General features: G+C 44.2%; 1 protein-coding gene across 2 annotated transcripts in view; it reads right to left on the bottom strand.

Moving 5' to 3' along the window:
* smg6 (SMG6 nonsense mediated mRNA decay factor) overlaps positions 1-22,500 on the bottom strand; it is a 65,000-nt gene that overhangs the window by 24,542 nt on the left and 17,958 nt on the right. For both annotated transcript variants that reach the window (XM_045717430.2, XM_045717431.2), the window contains exons 5-11: positions 22,059-22,165; positions 21,800-21,878; positions 21,434-21,544; positions 21,053-21,268; positions 8,379-8,440; positions 7,790-7,935; positions 7,596-7,709 (exon numbers count right to left, since the gene is read on the bottom strand). In XM_045717430.2, the coding sequence (XP_045573386.2) occupies positions 7,596-7,709; positions 7,790-7,935; positions 8,379-8,440; positions 21,053-21,268; positions 21,434-21,544; positions 21,800-21,878; positions 22,059-22,165 (835 nt within the window). The remainder of the gene's footprint in view (positions 1-7,595; positions 7,710-7,789; positions 7,936-8,378; positions 8,441-21,052; positions 21,269-21,433; positions 21,545-21,799; positions 21,879-22,058; positions 22,166-22,500) is intronic.

Consider the following 22,500-nt stretch of genomic DNA (forward strand, 5'->3'; position numbering starts at 1 on the left):
GGGTGCTGGATATGAAAACATCCCAGTCCTCAGGGTGCTGGATATGAAAACATCCCAGTCCTCAGTGTTGGATATGAAAACATCCCAGTCCTCAGGGTGCTGGATATGAAAACATCCCAGTCCTCAGGGTGTTGGATATGAAAACATCCCAGTCCTCATAGTGCTGGATATGAAAACATCCCAGTCCTCATAGTGCTGGATATGAAAACATCCCAGTCCTCATAGTGCTGGATTGAAAACATCCCAGTCCTCAGGGTGGCGCAGGGCCCCTCATGAGATAATATATGAGAGACTGGCAGCGTGTTTCGTCCAGTGGCGGACATGTAGAGTTTCACCACGGGTGACGAGGACATGTAGAGTTTCACCATGGGTGGTGAGGACATGTAGAGTTTCACCACGGGTGGTGAGGACATGTAGAGTTTCACCATGGGTGATGAGTACGGTGACGCATCTTCCCAGATCTCACAACGTGGGTGTGGTACTACTTTCCGTGGGGGGGGGGGGGTCCTATCTCTACGGAGTGGAGACTGCACCCTCGGTTGTGGCCAATGTACACTAACAGTCAAAAGATAGTACAATAATAGTGAATACATAATAGTGAATACATCTCAACTATTAAATAACACATATGGAATCATGTAGTAACCAACAAAAAAAAGTTAAACAAATCAAAATATATTTTATATTTGAGATTCTTCAAAGTAGCCACCCTTTACCTTGATGACAGCTTTGCACACTCTTGGCATTCTCTCACCCAGCTTCATGACGAATGCTTTTCCAAAAGTCTTGAAGGAGTTCCCACATATGCTGAGCACTTTTTTGGCTGCTTTTCCTTCACTCTGCGGTCCAACTCATCCCCAAACCAACTCAACTGTGTTGAGGTTGCGTGATTGTGGAGGCTGGTTCTTTGAGATTATCCGCCTTTTGGACGGGGACCCATAATCAAATTGTATTATTTGTTAGAGTCGCCAAACACAACCGTGTTGACCTGACCGTGAAATGCTTACTTACAAGCCACTAACCAACAACGCAGTTAAGAAAATAGAGTTAACAACAAAATTCCTGAATAAACTAAAGTAAAAAAAAAAATAGAAAAAAAACTAGAAATAAGAAAATAAATAAGTAACAATAAAATAACAATAATGAGGCTATATACAGGGTATTACGGTACAGAGTCAATGTGGAGGCTATATACAGGGTGTTACGGTACAGAGTCAATGTGGAGGCTATATACAGGGTGTTACGGTACAGAGTCAATGTGGAGGCTATATACAGGGTGTTACGGTACAGAGTCAATGTGGAGGCTATATACAGGGTGTTACGGTACAGAGTCAATGTGGAGGCTATATACAGGGTGTTACGGTACAGAGTCAATGTGGAGGCTATATACAGGGTGTTACGGTACAGAGTCAATGTGGAGGCTATATACAGGGGGTACCGGTACAGAGTCAATGTGGAGGCTATATACAGGGGGTACCGGTATAGAGTCAATGTGGAGGCTATATACAGGGGGTACCGGTACAGAGTCAATGTGGAGGCTATATACAGGGGGTACCGGTACAGAGTCAATGTGGAGGCTTTATACAGGGGGGTACCAGTACAGAGTCAACGTGGAGGCTATATACAGGGGGTACCGGTACAGAGTCAGTGTGGAGGCTATATACAGGGGGGTACCGGTACAGAGTCAATGTGGAGGATATATACAGGGGGGTACCGGTACAGGGTCAATGTGGAGGCTATATACAGGGGGTACCGGTACAGGGTCAATGTGGAGGCTATATACAGGGGGTACCGGTACAGGGTCAATGTGGAGGCTATATACAGGGGGTACCGGTACAGAGTCAATGTGGAGGCTATATACAGGGGGTACCGGTACAGAGTCAATGTGGAGGCTATATACAGGGGGGTACCAGTACAGAGTCAATGTGGAGGCTATATACAGGGGGTACCGGTACAGAGTCAATGTGGAGGCTATATACAGGGGGTACCGGTACTGAGTCAATGTGGAGGCTATATACAGGGGGTACCGGTACAGAGTCAATGTGGAGGCTATATCCAGGGGGTACCGGTACAGAGTCAACGTGGAGGGGTACAGGTTAGTAATGAGGCTATATACAGGGGGTACCGGTACCAAGTCAACGTGGAGGGGTACAGGTTAGTAATGAGGCTATATACAGGGGGTACCGGTACCAAGTCAATGTGCAGGGGTACAGGTTAGTAATGAGGCTATATACAGGGGGTACCGGTACTGAGTCAATGTGGAGGGGTACAGGTTAGTAATGAGACTATATACAGGGGGTACCGGTACTGAGTCAATGTGCAGGGGTACAGGTTAGTAATGAGGCTATATACAGGGGGTACCGGTACCGAGTCAATGTGGAGGGGTACAGGTTAGTAATGAGGCTATATACAGGGGGTACCAGTACCGAGTCAATGTGTAGGGGTACAGGTTAGTAATGAGGCTATATACAGGGGGTACCGGTACCGAGTCAATGTGCAGGGGTACAGGTTAGTAATGAGGCTATATACAGGGGGTACCGGTACCGAGTCAGGGGTACAGGTTAGTAATGAGGCTATATACAGGGGGTACCGGTACCGAGTCAGGGGTACAGGTTAGTAATGAGGCTATATACAGGGGTACCGGTACCGAGTCAATGTGGAGGGGTACAGGTTAGTAATGAGGCTATATACAGGGGGTACCAGTACTGAGTCAATGTGGAGGGGTACAGGTTAGTAATGAGGCCATATACAGGGGGTACCGGTACTGAGTCAATGTGGAGGGGTACAGGTTAGTAATGAGGCTATATACAGGGGGTACCGGTACCGAGTCAGGGGTACAGGTTAGTAATGAGGCTATATACAGGGGGTACCGGTTCCCAGTCAATGTGGAGGGGTACAGGTTAGTAATGAGGCTATATACAGGGGGTACCGGTACCAAGTCAATGTGCAGGGGTACAGGTTAGTAATGAGGCTATATACAGGGGGTACCGGTACCAAGTCTATGTGCAGGGGTACAGGTTAGTAATGAGGCTATATACAGGGGGGTACCGGTACCGTGCAGTGCAGGGGTACAGGTTAGTAATGAGGCTATATACAGGGGGTACCGTTACCGAGTCAGGGGTACAGGTTAGTAATGAGGCTATATACAGGGGTACCGTTACCGAGTCAGGGGTACAGGTTAGTAATGAGGCTATATACAGTGAGTACCAGTACTGAGTCAATGTGGAGGGGTACAGGTTAGTAATGAGGCTATATACAGGGGGTACCGGTACTGAGTCAATGTGGAGGGGTACAGGTTAGTAATGAGGCTATATACAGGGGGTACCGGTACCGAGTCAGGGGTACAGGTTAGTAATGAGGCTATATACAGGGGGTACCGGTACCAAGTCAATGTGTAGGGGTACAGGTTAGTAATGAGGCTATATACAGGGGGTACCGGTACCAAGTCAATGTGCAGGGGTACAGGTTAGTAATGAGGCTATATACAGGGGGTACCGGTACCAAGTCAATGTGCAGGGGTACAGGTTAGTAATGAGGCTATATACAGGGGGTACCGGTACTGAGTCAATGTGCAGGGGTACAGGTTAGTAATGAGGCTATATACAGGGGGTACCAGTACTGAGTCAATGTGCAGGGGTACAGGTTAGTAAATAGGCTATATACAGGGGGTACCGGTACCAAGTCAATGTGCAGGGGTACAGGTTAGTAATGAGGCTATATACAGGGTGTTACGGTACAGAGTCAATGTGGAGGCTATATACAGGGTGTTACGGTACAGAGTCAATGTGGAGGCTATATACAGGGTATTACGGTACAGAGTCAATGTGGAGGCTATATACAGGGTATTACGGTATAGAGTCAATGTGGAGGCTATATACAGGGTGTTACGGTACAGAGTCAATGTGGAGGCTATATACAGGGGGGTACCGGTACAGGGTCAATGTGGAGGCTATATACAGGGGGAACCGGTACAGGGTCAATGTGGAGGCTATATACAGGGGGTACCGGTACAGGGTCAATGTGGAGGCTATATACAGGGGGTACCGGTACAGGGTCAATGTGGAGGCTATATACAGGGGGTACCGGTACAGAGTCAATGTGGAGGCTATATACAGGGGCTACCGGTACAGAGTCAATGTGGAGGCTATATACAGGGGGGTACCAGTACAGAGTCAACGTGGAGGCTATATACAGGGGGTACCGGTACAGAGTCAGTGTGGAGGCTATATACAGGGGGGTACCGGTACAGAGTCAATGTGGAGGATATATACAGGGGGGTACCGGTACAGGGTCAATGTGGAGGCTATATACAGGGGGTACCGGTACAGGGTCAATGTGGAGGCTATATACAGGGGGTACCGGTACAGGGTCAATGTGGAGGCTATATACAGGGGGTACCGGTACAGAGTCAATGTGGAGGCTATATACAGGGGGTACCGGTACAGAGTCAATGTGGAGGCTATATACAGGGGGGTACCAGTACAGAGTCAATGTGGAGGCTATATACAGGGGGTACCGGTACTGAGTCAATGTGGAGGCTATATACAGGGGGTACCGGTACAGAGTCAATGTGGAGGCTATATACAGGGGGTAACAGTACAGAGTCAATGTGGAGGCTATATACAGGGGGTACCGGTACTGAGTCAATGTGGAGGCTATATACAGGGGGTACCGGTACAGAGTCAATGTGGAGGCTATATCCAGGGGGTACCGGTACAGAGTCAACGTGGAGGGGTACAGGTTAGTAATGAGGCTATATATAGGGGGTACCGGTACCAAGTCAACGTGGAGGGGTACAGGTTAGTAATGAGGCTATATACAGGGGGTACCGGTACCAAGTCAATGTGCAGGGGTACAGGTTAGTAATGAGGCTATATACAGGGGGTACCGGTACTGAGTCAATGTGGAGGGGTACAGGTTAGTAATGAGACTATATACAGGGGGTACCGGTACTGAGTCAATGTGCAGGGCTACAGGTTAGTAATGAGGCTATATACAGGGGGTACCGGTACCGAGTCAATGTGGAGGGGTACAGGTTAGTAATGAGGCTATATACAGGGGGTACCGGTACCGAGTCAATGTGCAGGGGTACAGGTTAGTAATGAGGCTATATACAGGGGGTACCGGTACCGAGTCAGGGGTACAGGTTAGTAATGAGGCTATATACAGGGGGTACCGTTACCGAGTCAGGGGTACAGGTTAGTAATGAGGCTATATACAGGGGTACCGGTACCGAGTCAGGGGTACAGGTTAGTAATGAGGCTATATACAGTGAGTACCAGTACTGAGTCAATGTGGAGGGGTACAGGTTAGTAATGAGGCTATATACAGGGGGTACCGGTACTGAGTCAATGTGGAGGGGTACAGGTTAGTAATGAGGCTATATACAGGGGGTACCGGTACCGAGTCAGGGGTACAGGTTAGTAATGAGGCTATATACAGGGGGTACCGGTACCAAGTCAATGTGTAGGGGTACAGGTTAGTAATGAGGCTATATACAGGGGGTACCGGTACCAAGTCAATGTGCAGGGGTACAGGTTAGTAATGAGGCTATATACAGGGGGTACCGGTACCAAGTCAATGTGCAGGGGTACAGGTTAGTAATGAGGCTATATACAGGGGGTACCGGTACTGAGTCAATGTGCAGGGGTACAGGTTAGTAATGAGGCTATATACAGGGGGTACCAGTACTGAGTCAATGTGCAGGGGTACAGGTTAGTAATGAGGCTATATACAGGGGGTACCGGTACCAAGTCAATGTGCAGGGGTACAGGTTAGTAATGAGGCTATATACAGGGGGTACCGGTACCAAGTCAATTTGCAGGGGTACAGGTTAGTAATGAGGCTATATACAGGGGGTACCGGTACCGAGTCAATGTGCAGGGGTACAGGTTAGTAATGAGGCTATATACAGGGGGTACCAGTACTGAGTCAATGTGCAGGGGTACAGGTTAGTAATGAGGCTATATACAGGGGGTACCGGTACTGAGTCAATGTGCAGGGGTACAGGTTAGTAATGAGGCTATATACAGGGGGTACCGGTACTGAGTCAATGTGCAGGGGTACAGGTTAGTAATGAGGCTATATACAGGGGGTACCGGTACTGAGTCAATGTGTAGGGGTACAGGTTAGTAATGAGGCTATATACAGGGGGTACCGGTACTGAGTCAATGTGTAGGGGTACAGGTTAGTAATGAGGCTATATACAGGGGGTACCGGTACTGAGTCAATGTGCAGGGGTACAGGTTAGTAATGAGGCTATATACAGGGGGTACCGGTACTGAGTCAATGTGCGGGGGTACAGGTTAGTAATGAGGCTATATACAGGGGGTACCGGTACTGAGTCAATGTGCAGGGGTACAGGTTAGTAATGAGGCTATATACAGGGGGTACCGGTACTGAGTCAATGTGCAGGGGTACAGGTTAGTCGAAGTCATTTGTACATGTAGGTGAAGTGACTATGCAGAGATAATAAACAGTTCCATGTTGTCGGGATGGCTTCCATATAAACCTTCAAGGTGGAAAAAGGCCCTTCTCAAAAAGCTATAGAAATAATATCCAAAGGTCTACCAAAGAGCTCTGAAAAATGAGAAACTCCTTTAACCTGATGTCAACTCTAAAAAAAAACACGTGCCACTTCCTTACACAGCCCTCTCGTCGACTGTAAACCCATAGCCGTTAAATTCAAACTTTATGGGGCCAAAACTCACAGATCCCATATCTGCTGTCGTGGTTGACAAATTGTTTCCGTGTGCCTTGGGCTGCCGTGGCAGCGCGCGAGAGTCAACAGTTTCCAGGTTACTGCAGGTTTCCTGTGGGTTTAAGCCTTGGGCTGCCGTGGCAGCGCGCGAGAGTCAACAGTTTCCAGGTTACTGCAGGTTTCCTGTGGGTTTAAGCCTTGGGCTGCCGTGGTTCATCAACTCTAGTTGATGCTATGCAGCACGCGTGTGCTTTACCAAGTCACGACAGGTGTTCTGTTTGTTTTGGACTTGGAACAGTGGGGTTTAGGGACTTGGGCTGCAGTGGCAGCGTGTCAGTACACATACCCAAGTTGCAGCAGCTTCTGGTTCCCTGTATGGGTCAGTTAAGGCGTCGCAGGTAAGTCTTGGGGAGGGGGGGGGAGGTGTCTTCTGTAAGCCCTTTTAGGAAGCGGTGAAACCTGTGTCCTCGGGGTGGCTTGGTCCTCTGAGCCGGGCTTGGGGCATCTCCATGGTATGTTATATAGAGTGACCTACTGAAAAAGGGAATGTACAGTTATGAATATAACTACTGTTCCCTGAAGGAGGGAACCGAGTAGAAAATATTTTAGCCCTGCGCCGTCAGTGGGTTTGGACTCGCTGAAGAGCGGTACTGAATTGAGGAAATGGATGCGAGCCCAGCTATTATCAGCCAGGAAGACTGGTCCGCCGAGGGCGGGATCGATATCCATTGGTCCGTTCTTCAGGTGAATATGATTGGTTGTTGACTCCCCGTAGTATATGTAATACCTTATTCCCTTCCGTCGGAGAACAGTAGTTATTGTCATAACTGTACGTTATCGTATACCCTTACATCTCTCAGTGTGTGCGTGTGTGTGCGTGCGTGCGTGTGTATACCTGCGGGTGTGTCTCTCAGCAGCTCTGTACAGCGTTGGACCAGCAGAGAGAACATGGCCAGACCCAGAGCTGTAGTCTGTTCCTGTAACACAGATCTCACCTCACCATCTACCCCTAAAGAGAGAGAGAAACATTTAGTCACAGGCTTGAGTGTTTCGGGCACAAGTGTGTGTGTGTGTGTGTGTGTGTGTTACCTCTGCTCTGAGCGTTGTGTATCGTGAACATGTTAACGGTGATGATCTGTAACATGTGTGTTCTTCCCAGGGGGGAAGGGCTGTGTTGGAGCAGAGCTCTGAACTCCTGGAGAACACGACTGGCCACCGCCGGGAACGACTCCATGCTGCAACACATTTAAACAGACATTTCTCATCCAGAGAGACAACCACACATCACAGAGAGACAACCACACATCACAGAGAGACAACCACACATCACAGAGAGACAACCACACATCACAGAGAGACAACCACACATCACAGAGAGACAACCACACATCACAGAGAGACAACCACACATCACAGAGAGACAACCACACATCACAGAGAGACAACCACACATCACAGAGAGACAACCACACATCATCAGTGATTGGAAGCTAAATATTTTCTTCTGAAACAGCAGCTACTCTCGTCATCAGGGAGAGTTAGAAAAGCTGTCTGCAGAAAATGAAGTCTACATATTTTATTCACGACATAAAAAATACAAAAACAAGCTTGCGCACACACACACACACACACACACACACACACACACACACACACACACACAGGGCAGAGTACTCACCCCACTTTAGTGAAGAGTTTTCCGTGAGCGTGGAGGAAGCTGAGTATAAACCTCTTATTGAGCTGCAGACAGAAGCAGAGAGACAGGAGCAACAGAGCACTGATGAGTCAGACAGTCTATCGTTGATTAGACATGTCTGTCCTGTCATCTTTCATTGTTAAATGCTATTTCTCTGTGACATCATTGGCCTTGGTATGAGTGCTACGGTTGAGATAAACAACAGAACTGCAACACTGGTTATAACAGCTAGGTGAAGGGGACAGGTTATAACAGCTAGGTGAAGGGGACTGGTTAGAAAACTGGTTATAACAGCTAGGTGAATGTGACAGGTTATAACAGCTAGGTGAAGGGGACAGGTTATAACAGCTAGGTGAAGGGGACAGGTTATAACAGCTAGGTGAAGGGGACAGGTTAGAAAACTGGTTATAACAGCTAGGTGAAGGGGACAGGTTAGAAAACTGGTTATAACAGCTAGGTGAAGGTAGCAGGTTATAACAGCTAGGTGAAGGGGACAGGTTATAACAGCTAGGTGAAGGGGACTGGTTAGAAAACTGGTTATAACAGCTAGGTGAAGGTGACAGGTTATAACAGCTAGGTGAAGGGGACTGGTTATAAAACTGGTTATAACATCTAAGTGAATGGGGACATGTTATAACAGCTAGGTGAAGGGGACATGTTATAACAGCTAGGTGAAGGGGACATGTTATAACAGCTAGGTGAAGGGGACATGTTATAACAGCTAGGTGAAGGGAACTGGTTCTTCACTTGTTATAACAGCTAGGGGAAGGGGACTGGTTAATACACTGGTTACAACAGCTAGGTGAAGGGGACTGGTTATAACTGGTTATAACCACTAGGTGAGGGGACTGGTTATAACTGGTTATAACCACTAGGTGAAGGGGACTGTTTATAATAGCTAGGTAAAGGGGACTGGTTAATGTACTGGTTATAACAGCTAGGTGAAGGGGACTGAATAATACATGGGTTATAACAGCAAAGTGAAGGGGACTGGTTATAACAGCAAAGTGAAGGGGACTGGTTATAACAGGTTACAACAGCTAAGTGAAGGGGACTGGTTAATACACTGGTTACAACAGCTAGGTAAAGGGGACTGGTTATAACACTGGTTATAACAGCTAGGTGAAGGGGACTGGTTAATACATGAGTTATAACAGCAAAGTGAAGGGGACTGGTTATAACAGCAAAGTGAAGGGGACTGGTTAATACATTGGTTACAACAGCTAGGTGAAGGGGACTGGTTAATACATTGGTTATAACAGCTAGGTGAAGGGGACTGGTTAATACATTGGTTACAACAGCTAGGTGAAGGGGACTGGTTAATACATTGGTTACAACAGCTAGGTGAAGGGGACTGGTTATAACACTGGTTATAACAGCTAGGTGAAGGGGACTGGTTAATACATGAGTTATAACAGCAAAGTGAAGGGGACTGGTTATAACAGCAAAGTGAAGGGGACTGGTTAATACATTGGTTACAACAGCTAGGTGAAGGGGACTGGTTAATACATTGGTTACAACAGCTAGGTGAAGGGGACTGGTTAATACATTGGTTACAACAGCTAGGTGAAGGGGACTGGTTAATACATTGGTTACAACAGCTAGGTGAAGGGGACTGGTTAATACATTGGTTACAACAGCTAGGTGAAGGGGACTGGTTAATACATTGGTTACAACAGCTAGGTGAAGGGGACTGGTTATAACACTGGTTATAACAGCTAGGTGAAGGGGACTGGTTAATACATTGGTTACAACAGCTAGGTGAAGGGGACTGGTTATAACACTGGTTATAACAGCTAGGTGAAGGGGACTGGTTAATACATTGGTTACAACAGCTAGGTGAAGGGGACTGAGCAGAAAGGAGAGGGAATGAGAGAATCTGACAACAGGCCAACTTACATCAGGAAAAAAAGAAAGGAGAGAAACAGAGGAAGAGTAAATGAGTCTTCGAAACAAAGAGAGATATTTCTCATAAACTATTGATTTATCAATGGGGACGTCTCAAGAAACACCATGTGTGTGTCTGCATGGTGAGAGAGGATGTGAGTGTGTGTGAGTGAGTCTGTGTGAGTGTGTGTGCGTGTATGAGAGGATGTGAGTCTGTGCGTGCGTGTGTTTACGAGGTAGCATCGCCATGGAGATGGCAATAACAAGAGCGCCGTGGCCCACAATGCACCATCTGTCTGCTACAGAGGCTGTGTCAGAGTCACCACTTCCTGGGAGAGAAAACATCTCTAGTATGTAAAACATCTAGTATGTGTGTGGAAAGAGAAAAATGTGATCCAGAATCTGGTAAAAATCAACAGACAGACGAGAGAGAGAGAGAGAGGACAGAAAGAAAGAGAGAGAGAGAGAGAGAGAGAGAGAGAGAGAGAGAGAGAGAGAGAGAGACAGACAAGCCACATCCACACTAGAGGTTGACGGATTATGATTTTTCAGCGCCGATACCGATTATTGGAGGACCGAAAAAAGCCGATAACGATTAATCTGTCGATTTATTTATATATATATATATATATTTGTAATAATGACAATTATAACAATACTGAATGAACAATGAACAATTTTATTTTTACTTAATATAATACATAAATAAAATCTATTTCATCTCAAATAAATAATGCAAAAACACAATGTTGGAGAAGAAAGTAAAAGTGCAATATGTGCCATGTAAAAAAGCTAATGTTTAAGTTCCTTGCTCAGAACATGAGAACATATGAAAGCTGGTGGTTCAATATTCCCAGTTAAGAAGTTTTAGGTTGTAGTTATAGGAATTATGACGTGTCGACTATTTCTCTCTATACCATTTGTATTTCATATACCTTTGACTATTGGATGTTCTAATAGGTACTTTAGTATTGCCAGCCTAATCTCAGGAGTTGATAGGCTTGAAGTCATAAACAGCGCTGTGCTTCAAGCATTGCTAAGAGCTGCTGGCAAACGCAGTAAAGTTTGAATGAATGCTTACGAGCCTGCTGCTGCCTACCACCACTCAGTCAGACTGCTCTATCAAATATCAAATCATAGACTTAATTATAATAAAAACAGAAATACGAGCCTTAGGTCATTAATATGGTCAAACTATAATTTTGAAAACAAAACGTTTATTCTTTCAGTGAAATACGGAACCGTTCTGTATTTTATCAAACGGGTGGCAACCCTAAATCTAAATATTGCTGTTACATTGCACAACCTTCAATGTTATGTCATAATTATGTATAATTCTGGCAAATTAGTTCGCAACGTGCCAGGCGGCCCAAACTGTTACATATACCCTGACTCTGCGTGCAATGAACGCAAGAGAAATAACAATTTCCCTAGTTAATATTGCCTGCTAACATGAATTTCTTTTAACTAACTATGCAGGTTTAAAAAAATATATATACTTCTGTGTATTGATTTTAAGAAAGGCATTGATGTTTATGGTTAGGTACAGTCATGCAACGACTGTGCTTTGTTCGCAAATGAGCTTTTGTTAAATCATCACCGTTTGGCGAAGTAGCCTGTGATTCGATGATAAATTAACAGGCACCACATTGATTATATGCAACGCAGGACAAGCTAGTTAACCTAGTAATATCATCAACCATGTGTAGTTAAACTAGTGATTATGTGAAGATTGATTGTTTTTTATAAGATAAGTTTAATGCTAGCTAGCAACTTACCTTGGCTCCTTGCTGCACTCGTGTAACAGGTAGTCAGCCTGCCATGCAGTCTCCTCGTGGAGTGCAATGTAATAAGCCATAATCGGCGTCCAAAAATGCTGATTACCGATTGTTATGAAAACTTGCAATCAGACCTAATTAATCGGCCATGCCGATTAATCGGTCAACCTCTAATCCACACCCCCACAAGTCAATACCCCCCCAACCAACCATGCCCAGACCTTATGTACAGTTGAAGTCTGAACTTTACATACACCTTAGCCAAATACATTTAAACTCAGTATTTCACAATTCCTGACATTCAATACTCCTAGTAAAAATTCCGTCTTTGGTCAGTTAGGATCACCACTTTATTTTAAGAATGTGAAATGTCAGAATAATAGTAGAGAGAATGATTTATTTCAGCTTTTATTTCTTTCATCACATTCCCAGTGGGTCAGAAGTTTACATACACTCAATTAGTATTTGGTAGCATTGCCTTTAAATTGTTTAACTTGGCTCAAACGTTTCGGGTAGCCTTCCACAAGCTTCCCACAATAAGTTGGGTGAATTTTGGCCCATTACTCCTGACAGAGCTGGTGTAACTGAGTCAGGTTTGTAGGCCTCCTTGCTCACACACGCTTTTTCAGTTCTGCCCACACATTGTCTATGGGATTGAGGTCAGGGCTTTGTGATGGCCACTCCAATACCTTGACTTTGTTGTCCTTAAGCCATTTTGCCACAACTTTGGAAGTACGCTTGGGGTCACTGTCCATTTGGAAGACCCATTTGCGACCAAGCTTTAACTTCCTGACTGATGTCTTGAGATGTTGCTTCAATATATACACATAATTATCCTACCTGATGATGCCATCTATTTTGTGAAGTGCACCATCCCTCCTGCAGCAAAGCACCCCCACAACATGATGCTGCCACACCCGTGCTTCACGGTTGGGATGGTGTTCTTCGGCTTGCAAGCATCCCCCTTTTTCCTCCAAACATAACAATGGTCATTATGGCCAAACAGTTCTATTTTTGTTTCATCAGACCAGAGGACATTTCTCCAGAAAGTATGATCTTTGTCCCAATGTGCAGTTGCAAACCGTAGTCTGGCTTTTCTTATGGTGGTTTTGGAGCAGTGGCTTCTTCCTTGCTGAGCGGCTTTTAAGGTTATGTCGATATAGGACTTGTTTTACTGTGGATATAGATACTTTTATACCTGTTTCCTCCAGCATCTTCACAAGGTCCTTTGCTGTTGTTCTGGGATTGATTTGCACTTTTCGCACCAAAGTAAGTTCATCTCTAGGAGACAGAACGCGTCTCCTTCCTGAGTGCTAAGACGGCTGCGTGGTCCCATGGTGTTTGTACTTGCGTACTATTGTTTGTACAGATGAACGTGTTGCCTTCAGGCGTTTGGAAATTGCTCCCAAGGATGAACCAGACTTGTGGAGGTCTACAATTTCTTTTCTGAGGTCTTGGCTGATTTATTTTGATTTTCCCATGATGTCAAGCAAAGAGGCACTGAGTTTGAAGGTAGGCCTTGAAATATATCCACAGGTACACCTCCAATTGACTCAAATGATGTCAATTAGCCTATCAGAAGCTTCTAAAGCCATGACATCATTTTCTGGAATTTTCCAAGCTGTTTAAAGGCACAGTCAACTTAGTGTATGTAAACTTCTTACCCACTGGAATTGTGATACAGTGAATTATAAGATAAATAATCTGTCTGTAAACAATTGTTGGAATAATTACTTGTGTCGTGCACAAAAGTAGATGTCCAAACCGACTTGCCAAAACTATAGTTTGTTAACAAGAAATTTGTTGAGTGGTTGAAAAACGAGTTTTAATGACTCCAACGTAAGTGTATGTAAACTTCCGACTTCAACTGTATGTGCTGAATGTTCCCTCTAGGTACCACAAAGGGGTACAGGAGTTCTGGGAGGTTGGCTTGTTGCCTTTGGACTCCAGAGTGGACCAACTTAAACTTAATCATATATGTTTGACATCTTAAATGATATTGGCCCAGGTTACATGAAAAAAACCACATTGATATGGTCTATAACCAACACAGTCACAATACCAGAGCATGTTTTTCTATACAGGCATTTGTCTATGGAATAGCCTTTCCTTGGAGATCAAGCAAAGAAAAAGTAAAAATAGCTTTAAAAAGCAGGAAAATGAGGTTGTCCAAGTTAGAGAAACCACTCCACTGCCCCTTGCGCCCCCCTACTGCTGGTCAGGTGTATTGATCTGAAGGATTGGTATGATGTGCAATTAATAGATTGTTTTAATGTGAAATGAATATTGTTGATTTTTAAGGTTAGGGAGAAGTGCAGTGTCACGTCCTGACCAGTATAAGGGTTATTTGTTTATTGTAGTTTGGTCAGGACGTGGCAGGGGGTGTTTGATTTATGTGGTTCAGGGTGTGTTTTGTGTATGTGTTTAGGTAGAGGGGTATTTGATTTATTAGTCCGGGGTTTGTTAGTCATTGTTCTATGTTAGTATATTTCTATGTTCTATCTAGTCTTTTGTATTTCTATGTTTAGTTAATTGGGGTTGGACCTTCAATTGGAGGCAGCTGGTTATTGTTGCCTCTGATTGAAGGTCCTATAATTAGGAGTTTGGAGGCAGCTGGTTATTGTTGCCTCTGATTGAGGGTCCTATAATTAGGAGTTTGGAGGCAGCTGGTTATTGTTGCCTCTGATTGAAGGTCCTATAATTAGGAGTTTGTTTTTCATGGGATTTTGTGGGAGATTGTTCTGGTTTAGCTGTTTGCCTGACGAGCCTGTCCAGTTCGTTTGTGTTTTTGTATACGTTTATGTGTTTTCCTTCTTCACCAAATAAAAAAGAGGATGAGTGTACATTTTCCCGCTGCGTCTTGGTCTCTACCCTACGACACTCGTGACATGCAGTGAATAGTGACACTTTTTAGGATGTCAATATAAATTAATGTATTTATCAATATAAATGACTGTATTTATCAATATAAATGACTGTATTTTATCAATATAAATGGATGTATTTATCAATATAAATGGATGTATTTATAAATATAAATGAATGTATTTATGGTTGTTTGTAATTTTGTCTTTTAAATCATTATGTGTTATTGTTTTAACCATCGAGGACCACTTTGAAAACAAGCGTTTTAATTCATATTTTCAAGTGAAATCCTCTGGGTCCACATTGTACATTTTGTTGTTTAGGTCTGTTACCCAAAATAAATTCAATTCAACAGAGAAACATTTCCATTTCCCCCCCCCCCCCCCCAATAGAATCCCCCATACTTTAATGAACAGCTTCTCCATCCTGGAGGGGGAAATCAATCATTTCCAGGCCCAGGGACATGTACTAGTCTGTGGCGACCTAAATGCCAGAACTGGACAAGAACCTGACACCCTCAGCACACAGGGGGACAAACACCTACCTGGAGGTGACAGCATTCCTCCCCCATATGCCCCCCTAGGCACAACTATGACAACATAACCAACAACAAAAAACATGTCACAACTCCTGCAGCTCTGTCACACGCTGGGTATGTGCATAGTCAATGGTAGGCTTCAAGGGGACTCCTATGGTAGGTACACCTATAGCTCATCTCTTGGCAGTAGTACTGTAGACTACTTTATCACTGACCTCAAACCCAGAGTCTCTCAGAGCGTTCACAGTCAGCCCTATCAGATCTCAGCTAAAATCACAGTCTACTTGAACAGAGCAATACTCAAATCATGAGGCTTCAAAGCCAAAGGAACTAAGTAATATTAAGAAATGCTATAGATGGAAGGAAAGGAAACTATATGGCAACAACAACTTCAATCCCTTTTAGACAACTTCATGGACAAAATGCAGACAATCTAAGAAAATGAACAACAACGACAAATGTAACTAGTTTAAGGTAAATAGGCGTATGTCGTGCGTCACCACTTCACAGGAGAGCCAATTGAAAGACTTTTTTTTTTTTTTTGCCTTTATTTTGTATTATTATTATTTTCATTTTTAAATGCGTTTTTTTTTTTGGCAGAAATTCCTTCTGGAACATGTGCCTTAATAACAGACTTGTATGACATCTGTAAATTACGAGCCTAGTTGGTTTAGCCATAGAAAAAGTCAGCAACCTTCCCGCTAGCCATGACTGGCCGAGATAATGAGTGGGCTGGATGTGATAGCTAAGGAGATGGAGAAAACATTGTCTCCGGATTACATCTTCAAACTAAAGGCAACCATGGCATCCGTGACAGAGAGGGAGAAGCATCCATCCAAGTATACGGGTAAGATAGTCTAGACTAACTACATTTTCATATACAACACGTTTCTAATTTTGTCAGAAAGTCATTTTCTTTCAAGTTAGCTAGCTAGATAACATTAGCCGGCTGGCTCGCTAGTTAACGTTACGTGTATGATCTGTGTAGCAATATTAGTCATATCTCAGAGCCATTAGCTTTGCTAGTTATAGCCTAATGTTAGCTAGCTAACATTGAACCTGGTTGCTTAGCTACCTGCAGATTCATGCAGGGTAGTAATGTCATGAGTTGGGACAATGGTTCATGGTTTGGCTAGCTAGCTAGCTACATTTCTAAACAAAAGACTCCACTATGCAAGTAATGATTTCAATAGAATGTTACATGATGTGGGGCCTCCCGAGTGGAGCCACTAGAGATCCTGGTTTAACTCATGGCTCTGTAGCAGCCGGCCGCGACCGAGAGACCCATGGAGCAGCGCACAATTGGCCCAGCGTCGTCCGGGTTAGGGGAGGGTTTGGCCGGCTGGGTTGTCATTGTCCCATCGCGCTCTAGCGACTCCTGTGGTGGGCCGGGCGCATGCGCACCCCGTGTACGGCTGGCTTCCGAGTTAAGCGGGCATTGTGTCAAGAAGCAGTGCGGCTCGACCTTCGCCTCTCCCGAGTCCGTACGGGAGTTGCAGCGATGAGACAAGACTGTAACTACCAATTGGATACCATGAAATTGGGGAGAAAAAGGGGTAAAAAAAAGAATATATAATAATAAAAACAATATATATATATTGTTTATATATATATATATAAATAATACAAATTTTAAAAAATTATGTCAATGCGACAACTGTTGATAGACGCAGCGGGTAAAGTCACTCTGGCTATTTACTCTGATTTCAGAGCACTCTCATCTGAGTGTGTTACGAACGTTCAGCAGCCGTTGAATATGGCCGGTGTCTGTAAACGTTGGCAAAAAAGCGTAAATTGTTGCTAGCAGCACAGTTGCAGTCACCAACGCTCTGGATAACATAAAAACAGCCTAACCAGCTCTGCTAGGGCAAGTAAAATGGTCAGTGAGCTGTTCTCTCATTTGTGTCTGGAAGTAGCTAGCAAGCTTACCAACGTTAGCCAGTTAGCTTGGGTGCTTGACTACTGTTAGGACAGAACGCTCAGATCAACCCTTAAAAAGATGGGTGGGGCTAAAGCTTTAGAGGGTGTGAACGATGCTGAATGGGTGGAGACAAAGAGCTCTCCAGTAGGTTTACCAAGACATTCAAAGGCCATTTTATCCAAAGTGAGGTTACAAGTTTATCAACTTTCACAGCAGAATTACTTTCCCATTGTTCCTCAACTGTAGTGTATGATATACTATTTTCTTGCTCGGAGTCTCTACTTTTACACAATGTAAATAAACACAATTTCAAATTCTGCTACATAAGACCGAATTGAGCTGGTCAGTCACAAATGGTTTAATGAAGAATGCAAAAACTTACGAAAGAAATTAGGCAACAACAAATTCAATCCCTTTTAGACAACTTCCTGGACAAAACGTTCCACTGTAATAGTGAAGGTGTAAACTTGGCAGTGGAAAGACTAAACAGTATATTTGACCTCTCAGCTTCCCTAGCAAATCTAAAAATCTCAAATAATAAACTAAAGAAAATTAACAACAATGACAAATGGTTTGATGAAGAATGCAAAAACTTACGAAAGAAACTGAGAAACCTGTCCAACCAAAAACATAGAGACCCAGAAAACCTGAGTCTACGCCTTCACTATGGTGAATCACTAAAACAATACAGAAATACACTACGGAAAAAGAAGGAACAGCACGTCAGAAATCAGCTCAATGTAACTGAAGAATCAATAGAATCGAACCTCTTCTGGGAAAATTGGAAAACTCTAAACAAACATGAAGAGTTATCTATCCAAAACAGAGATGTATGGATAAACCACTCTATAACAAAGAACACACAGCAAAACATATACATGATCAAATACAAATCTTAGAATCAACTATTAAAGTCTACCAGAACCCACTGGATTCTCCCAATTACCTTGAATGAACTACAGGACAAAATACAAATCCAAAAGGCCTGTGGTGAAGATGGAATCCTAAATGAAATGATGAAATATACAGACCACAAATTCCAATTGGCTATACTAAAACTCTTTAACATCATCCTCAGCTCTGGCATATTCCCTAATATTTGGAACCAAGGACTGATCACCCCAATCCACAAAAGTGTAAACAAATTTGACCCCAATAACTACAGTGGGATATGAGTCATCAGCAACCTTGGGAAAATCCTCTGCATTATCATTAACAGCAGACTCGTACATTTCCTCAGTGAAAACAATGTACTGAGCAAATGTCAAATTGGCTTCTTACCAAATTACTGTACGACAGACCACGTATTCACCCTGCACACCCTAATTGACAAACAAACAAACCAAAACAAAGGCAAAGTCTTCTCATGCACTGTTTTCAAAAAAAGCTTTTGACTCAATTTGACATGAAGGTCTGACTGAAAGCGGTGTTGGGGGGGGAAGAAAAAAAAACATACGTCATTATAAAATCCACGTACGCAAACAACCAGTGTGTGGTTAAAATGGGCAAAAAACACACATTTCTTTCCACAGGGCCGTGGGGTGAGACAGGGATGCATTTTGAGCCCCACCTTCTTCAACATACACTACCGGTCAAAAGTTATAGAACACCTACTCTTTCAAGGGTTTTTCTTTATTTTTACTATTTTCTACATTGTAGAATAATAGTGAAGACATCAACAACTATGAAATAAAGGGGCTAAAACTTGACCGGTAGTGTATATATCAACGAATTTGCGAGGGCACTAGAACAGTCTGCAGCACCCAGTCTCACCCTACAAGAATCTGAAGTCAAATGTCTACTGATGATCTGGTGCTTCTGTCCCCAACCAAGGAGGGCCTACAGCAGCACCTAGATCTTCTGCACAGATTCTGTCAGACCTGGGCCCTGACAGTAAATCTCAGTTAAGACAAAAATAATAGTGTTCCAAAAAAAGGTCCAGTTGCCAGGACCACAAATACAAATTCCATCTAGACACCGTTGCCCAAGAGCACACAATAAACGAACATACCTCGGCCTAAACATCAGCACCACAGGTAACTTCCACAAAGCTGTGAACGATCTGAGAGACAAGGCAAGAAGGGCATTCTATGCCATCAAAAGGAACATAAAATTCAACATACCAATTAGGATCTGGCTAAAAATACTTCAATCAGTTATAGAACCCATCACCCTTTATGGTTGTGAGGTCTGGGGTCCACTCACCAACCAATAATTCACTAAATGGGACAAACAACAAATTGAGACTCTGGATGCACAATTCTGTAAGGCTCCATGTACAACGTAAAACACCAAATAATGCAGAGCAGAGTTGAGACGATACCCGCTAATTATCAAAATCCAGAAAAGAGCCGTTAAATTCTACAACCACCTAAAAGGAAGTGATTCCCAAACCTTCCATAACAAAGCCCTCACCTACAGAGAGATTAACCTGGAGAAGAGTCCCCTAAGCAAGCTGGTGCTGGGGCTCTGTTCACAAACACAAACAGACCCCACAGAGCCCCAGGACAGCAACACAATTAGACCCAATCAAATCATGAGAAAACAAAATGATAATTACTTGACACATTGGAAAGAATTTACAAAAAAAACTGAGCAAACTAGAATGCTACTTGAGCTGCACTTCCTAACCTCCTGCCAAATGTATGACCATATTAGAGACACATATTTCCCTCAGATTACACAGATCCACAAAGAATTAGAAATGTCTTTATTCTTTTGGAACTTCTGTGAGTGTGATGTTTACTGTTAATTTGTATTGTGTATTATCTACTTCACTTCGGCAATGTTAACATATGTTTTGATAAACTCCCATATCTACTGGGTGAAATACCACAGTGTTCCATCACAGCAGTAAGATTTGTGACCTGTTGCCACAAGAAAAGGTCAACCAGTGAAGAACAAACACCATTGTAAATACAACCCATATTTATGCTTATTTATTTTCCCTTTTGTACTTTAACCATTTGCACATCGTTACAACACTGTATATATACATAATATGACATTTGAAAATGTATTTATTCCTTTGAAACCTTTGTTTACTTTGTTTGTGTATTGTTTACTGTCAATTTCACTTTTGTTTATTATCTATTTCACTTGCATTTGGCAATGTAAACATGTTTCCCATGCCAATAAAGCCCTTTGAATTTAATTGAGAGAGAGAGGCCAGAAATACACTTCTTCTGGTGCATGAGTGAACACGTGCACACCCACAGACGCAGACACACAGAGAGAGAGAGACAGACAGAGAGAGAGAGAGACACACACACAGAGAGAGACACACACACACAGAGAGAGAGAGAGAAACACAGAGAGAGAGACAAACACAGAGAGAGAGAGAGAGAGAGAGAGAGACAGACAGACAGACAGACAGACAGACAGACAGACAGACAGACAGACAGACAGACAGACAGACAGAGAGAGAGAGACAGACAGACACAGAGAGAGAGAGAGAGAGAGACAGACACAGCCACAGAGAGAGAGAGAGACAGCCACAGAGAGAGAGACAGACACAGAGAGAGAGAGAGAGAGATAGACAGACACAGAGAGAGAGGGAGACAGACACAGAGAGAGAGAGAGACAGACAGACACAGAGAGAGAGACAGACAGACACAGAGAGAGAGAGAGAGAGACAGACAGACACAGTGTAAATTGTTCTACTCACATCACTAGGGCTGAGGTTGCCCAGCTCTCCTTCCTGTTCAGAGTCTCTGCTGGACTCGCTGCCCCCGCGATGTGATGATGGAACCCCTGCCTGGCCGATAGGGCTGACCCAGATCTCCACCCTGGCCCCCTCCTCCCCCCGTCCTCCTCCTCGAACCCCCGGGCCCCTGGACCCCCCCTCCAACTCCTGCTTCCTCCTCCGCTCCATCTGGTCCGCCTGGGGGGGGGAGAAAGGTCAAGGGGTCAGGGGTAAAAGGGGCAGGTTAGAATCCCTGCTTCACAACATCACAAGATAGTCCTGTTATAAAGGATTGGTGTTAGGTTGTGTTTGGTCAACGAATACATTAGCTGGGTTATGATTGGAGGTGTGTGTGTGTGTGACCTTGCGTTTGGCCTCTTCAAACAGACTCATGAGACTCTCCTTGGCAGTGAGGATGGGGTTGGAGGCAGCTAGGCTACGCATGTAGTAATACACTGCATCCAACTTCCTCTTCTAGAGAGAGAGAGAGAGAGAGAGAGAGAGAGAGAGAGAGAGAAAGGAGAGGAATGGAGCGGGAGAGAGAGAAGGGGGAAGGAGAGAGAGGGGGAGAGAGAAAGAGAGAGTAAGAGAGAGGGAGAGATTGAGAAAAATGTGATATTTCTCTCTCAAAATCTTGGCTATACTGGCCACACAGAAAAGTACAGTTCTCTCCCTCTCCCTTTATCCCTCCCTCCCTCCTTTCCTCCCTCCCTCCCTCCCTCCTCTCACCGTGTAAACAGCCAGCAGGGCCAGCTGGTTGTAAGGTCGTCCGTTCTTAGGAGCAATCTGCTGGGCCTTTAGATACCAGCTAGACGGGAGGAGGAAGAGGAGCACATTTACTGTGTGTCTGAGTCTCCTTCGCAAGAGAGACCTAAAGGAGTATTATTTCATAAACATCTTTACAACATTTTAACAGTTTCTCCCATTACGATTTGTCAACGGACAGGAACACGGATAAGATATTTCCCTGGTAGCCAAGGTACAGTACCTGCGGGCCTTGCCGTAGTTCGCCGAGTCGCTGGCTTGCTCTCGGTAACGGGCGATGTCCCCCTGACAGATCAAACACCGCTGGGAACTGATCAGAGCATACTTCACCTGGGACAACACACATTACACACCGGTAAATACACATAGGACCCTAGAAAATCATCACCGCGGAGAACGAGGACGGAATCAACGGAATCCAGACATTAAAACGGAATTCAACAAAATTCTAATAATTATTGTAGGGCAGGGGGCTTGACATTCACTTTGTTTTAACCACGTGGCCATTGGCCAAGTAGGACAGATTGTTTTACTTGTGCGAAAGCTGAAGATACTTGTCGTCGTCGTCGTCGTCCCCACACACAAAAAAAAGGTCTGTAACACCACGGACAAAAGGGAATGTGGGAAGTAGTGATGATGCAGCACCCTCTGAAAAATGTTAACAA

The sequence above is a fragment of the Salmo salar genome, chromosome 04, assembly GCF_965601325.2.
Source record: "Salmo salar chromosome 04, fSalSal1, whole genome shotgun sequence".
Classification (NCBI taxonomy): domain Eukaryota; kingdom Metazoa; phylum Chordata; class Actinopteri; order Salmoniformes; family Salmonidae; genus Salmo; species Salmo salar.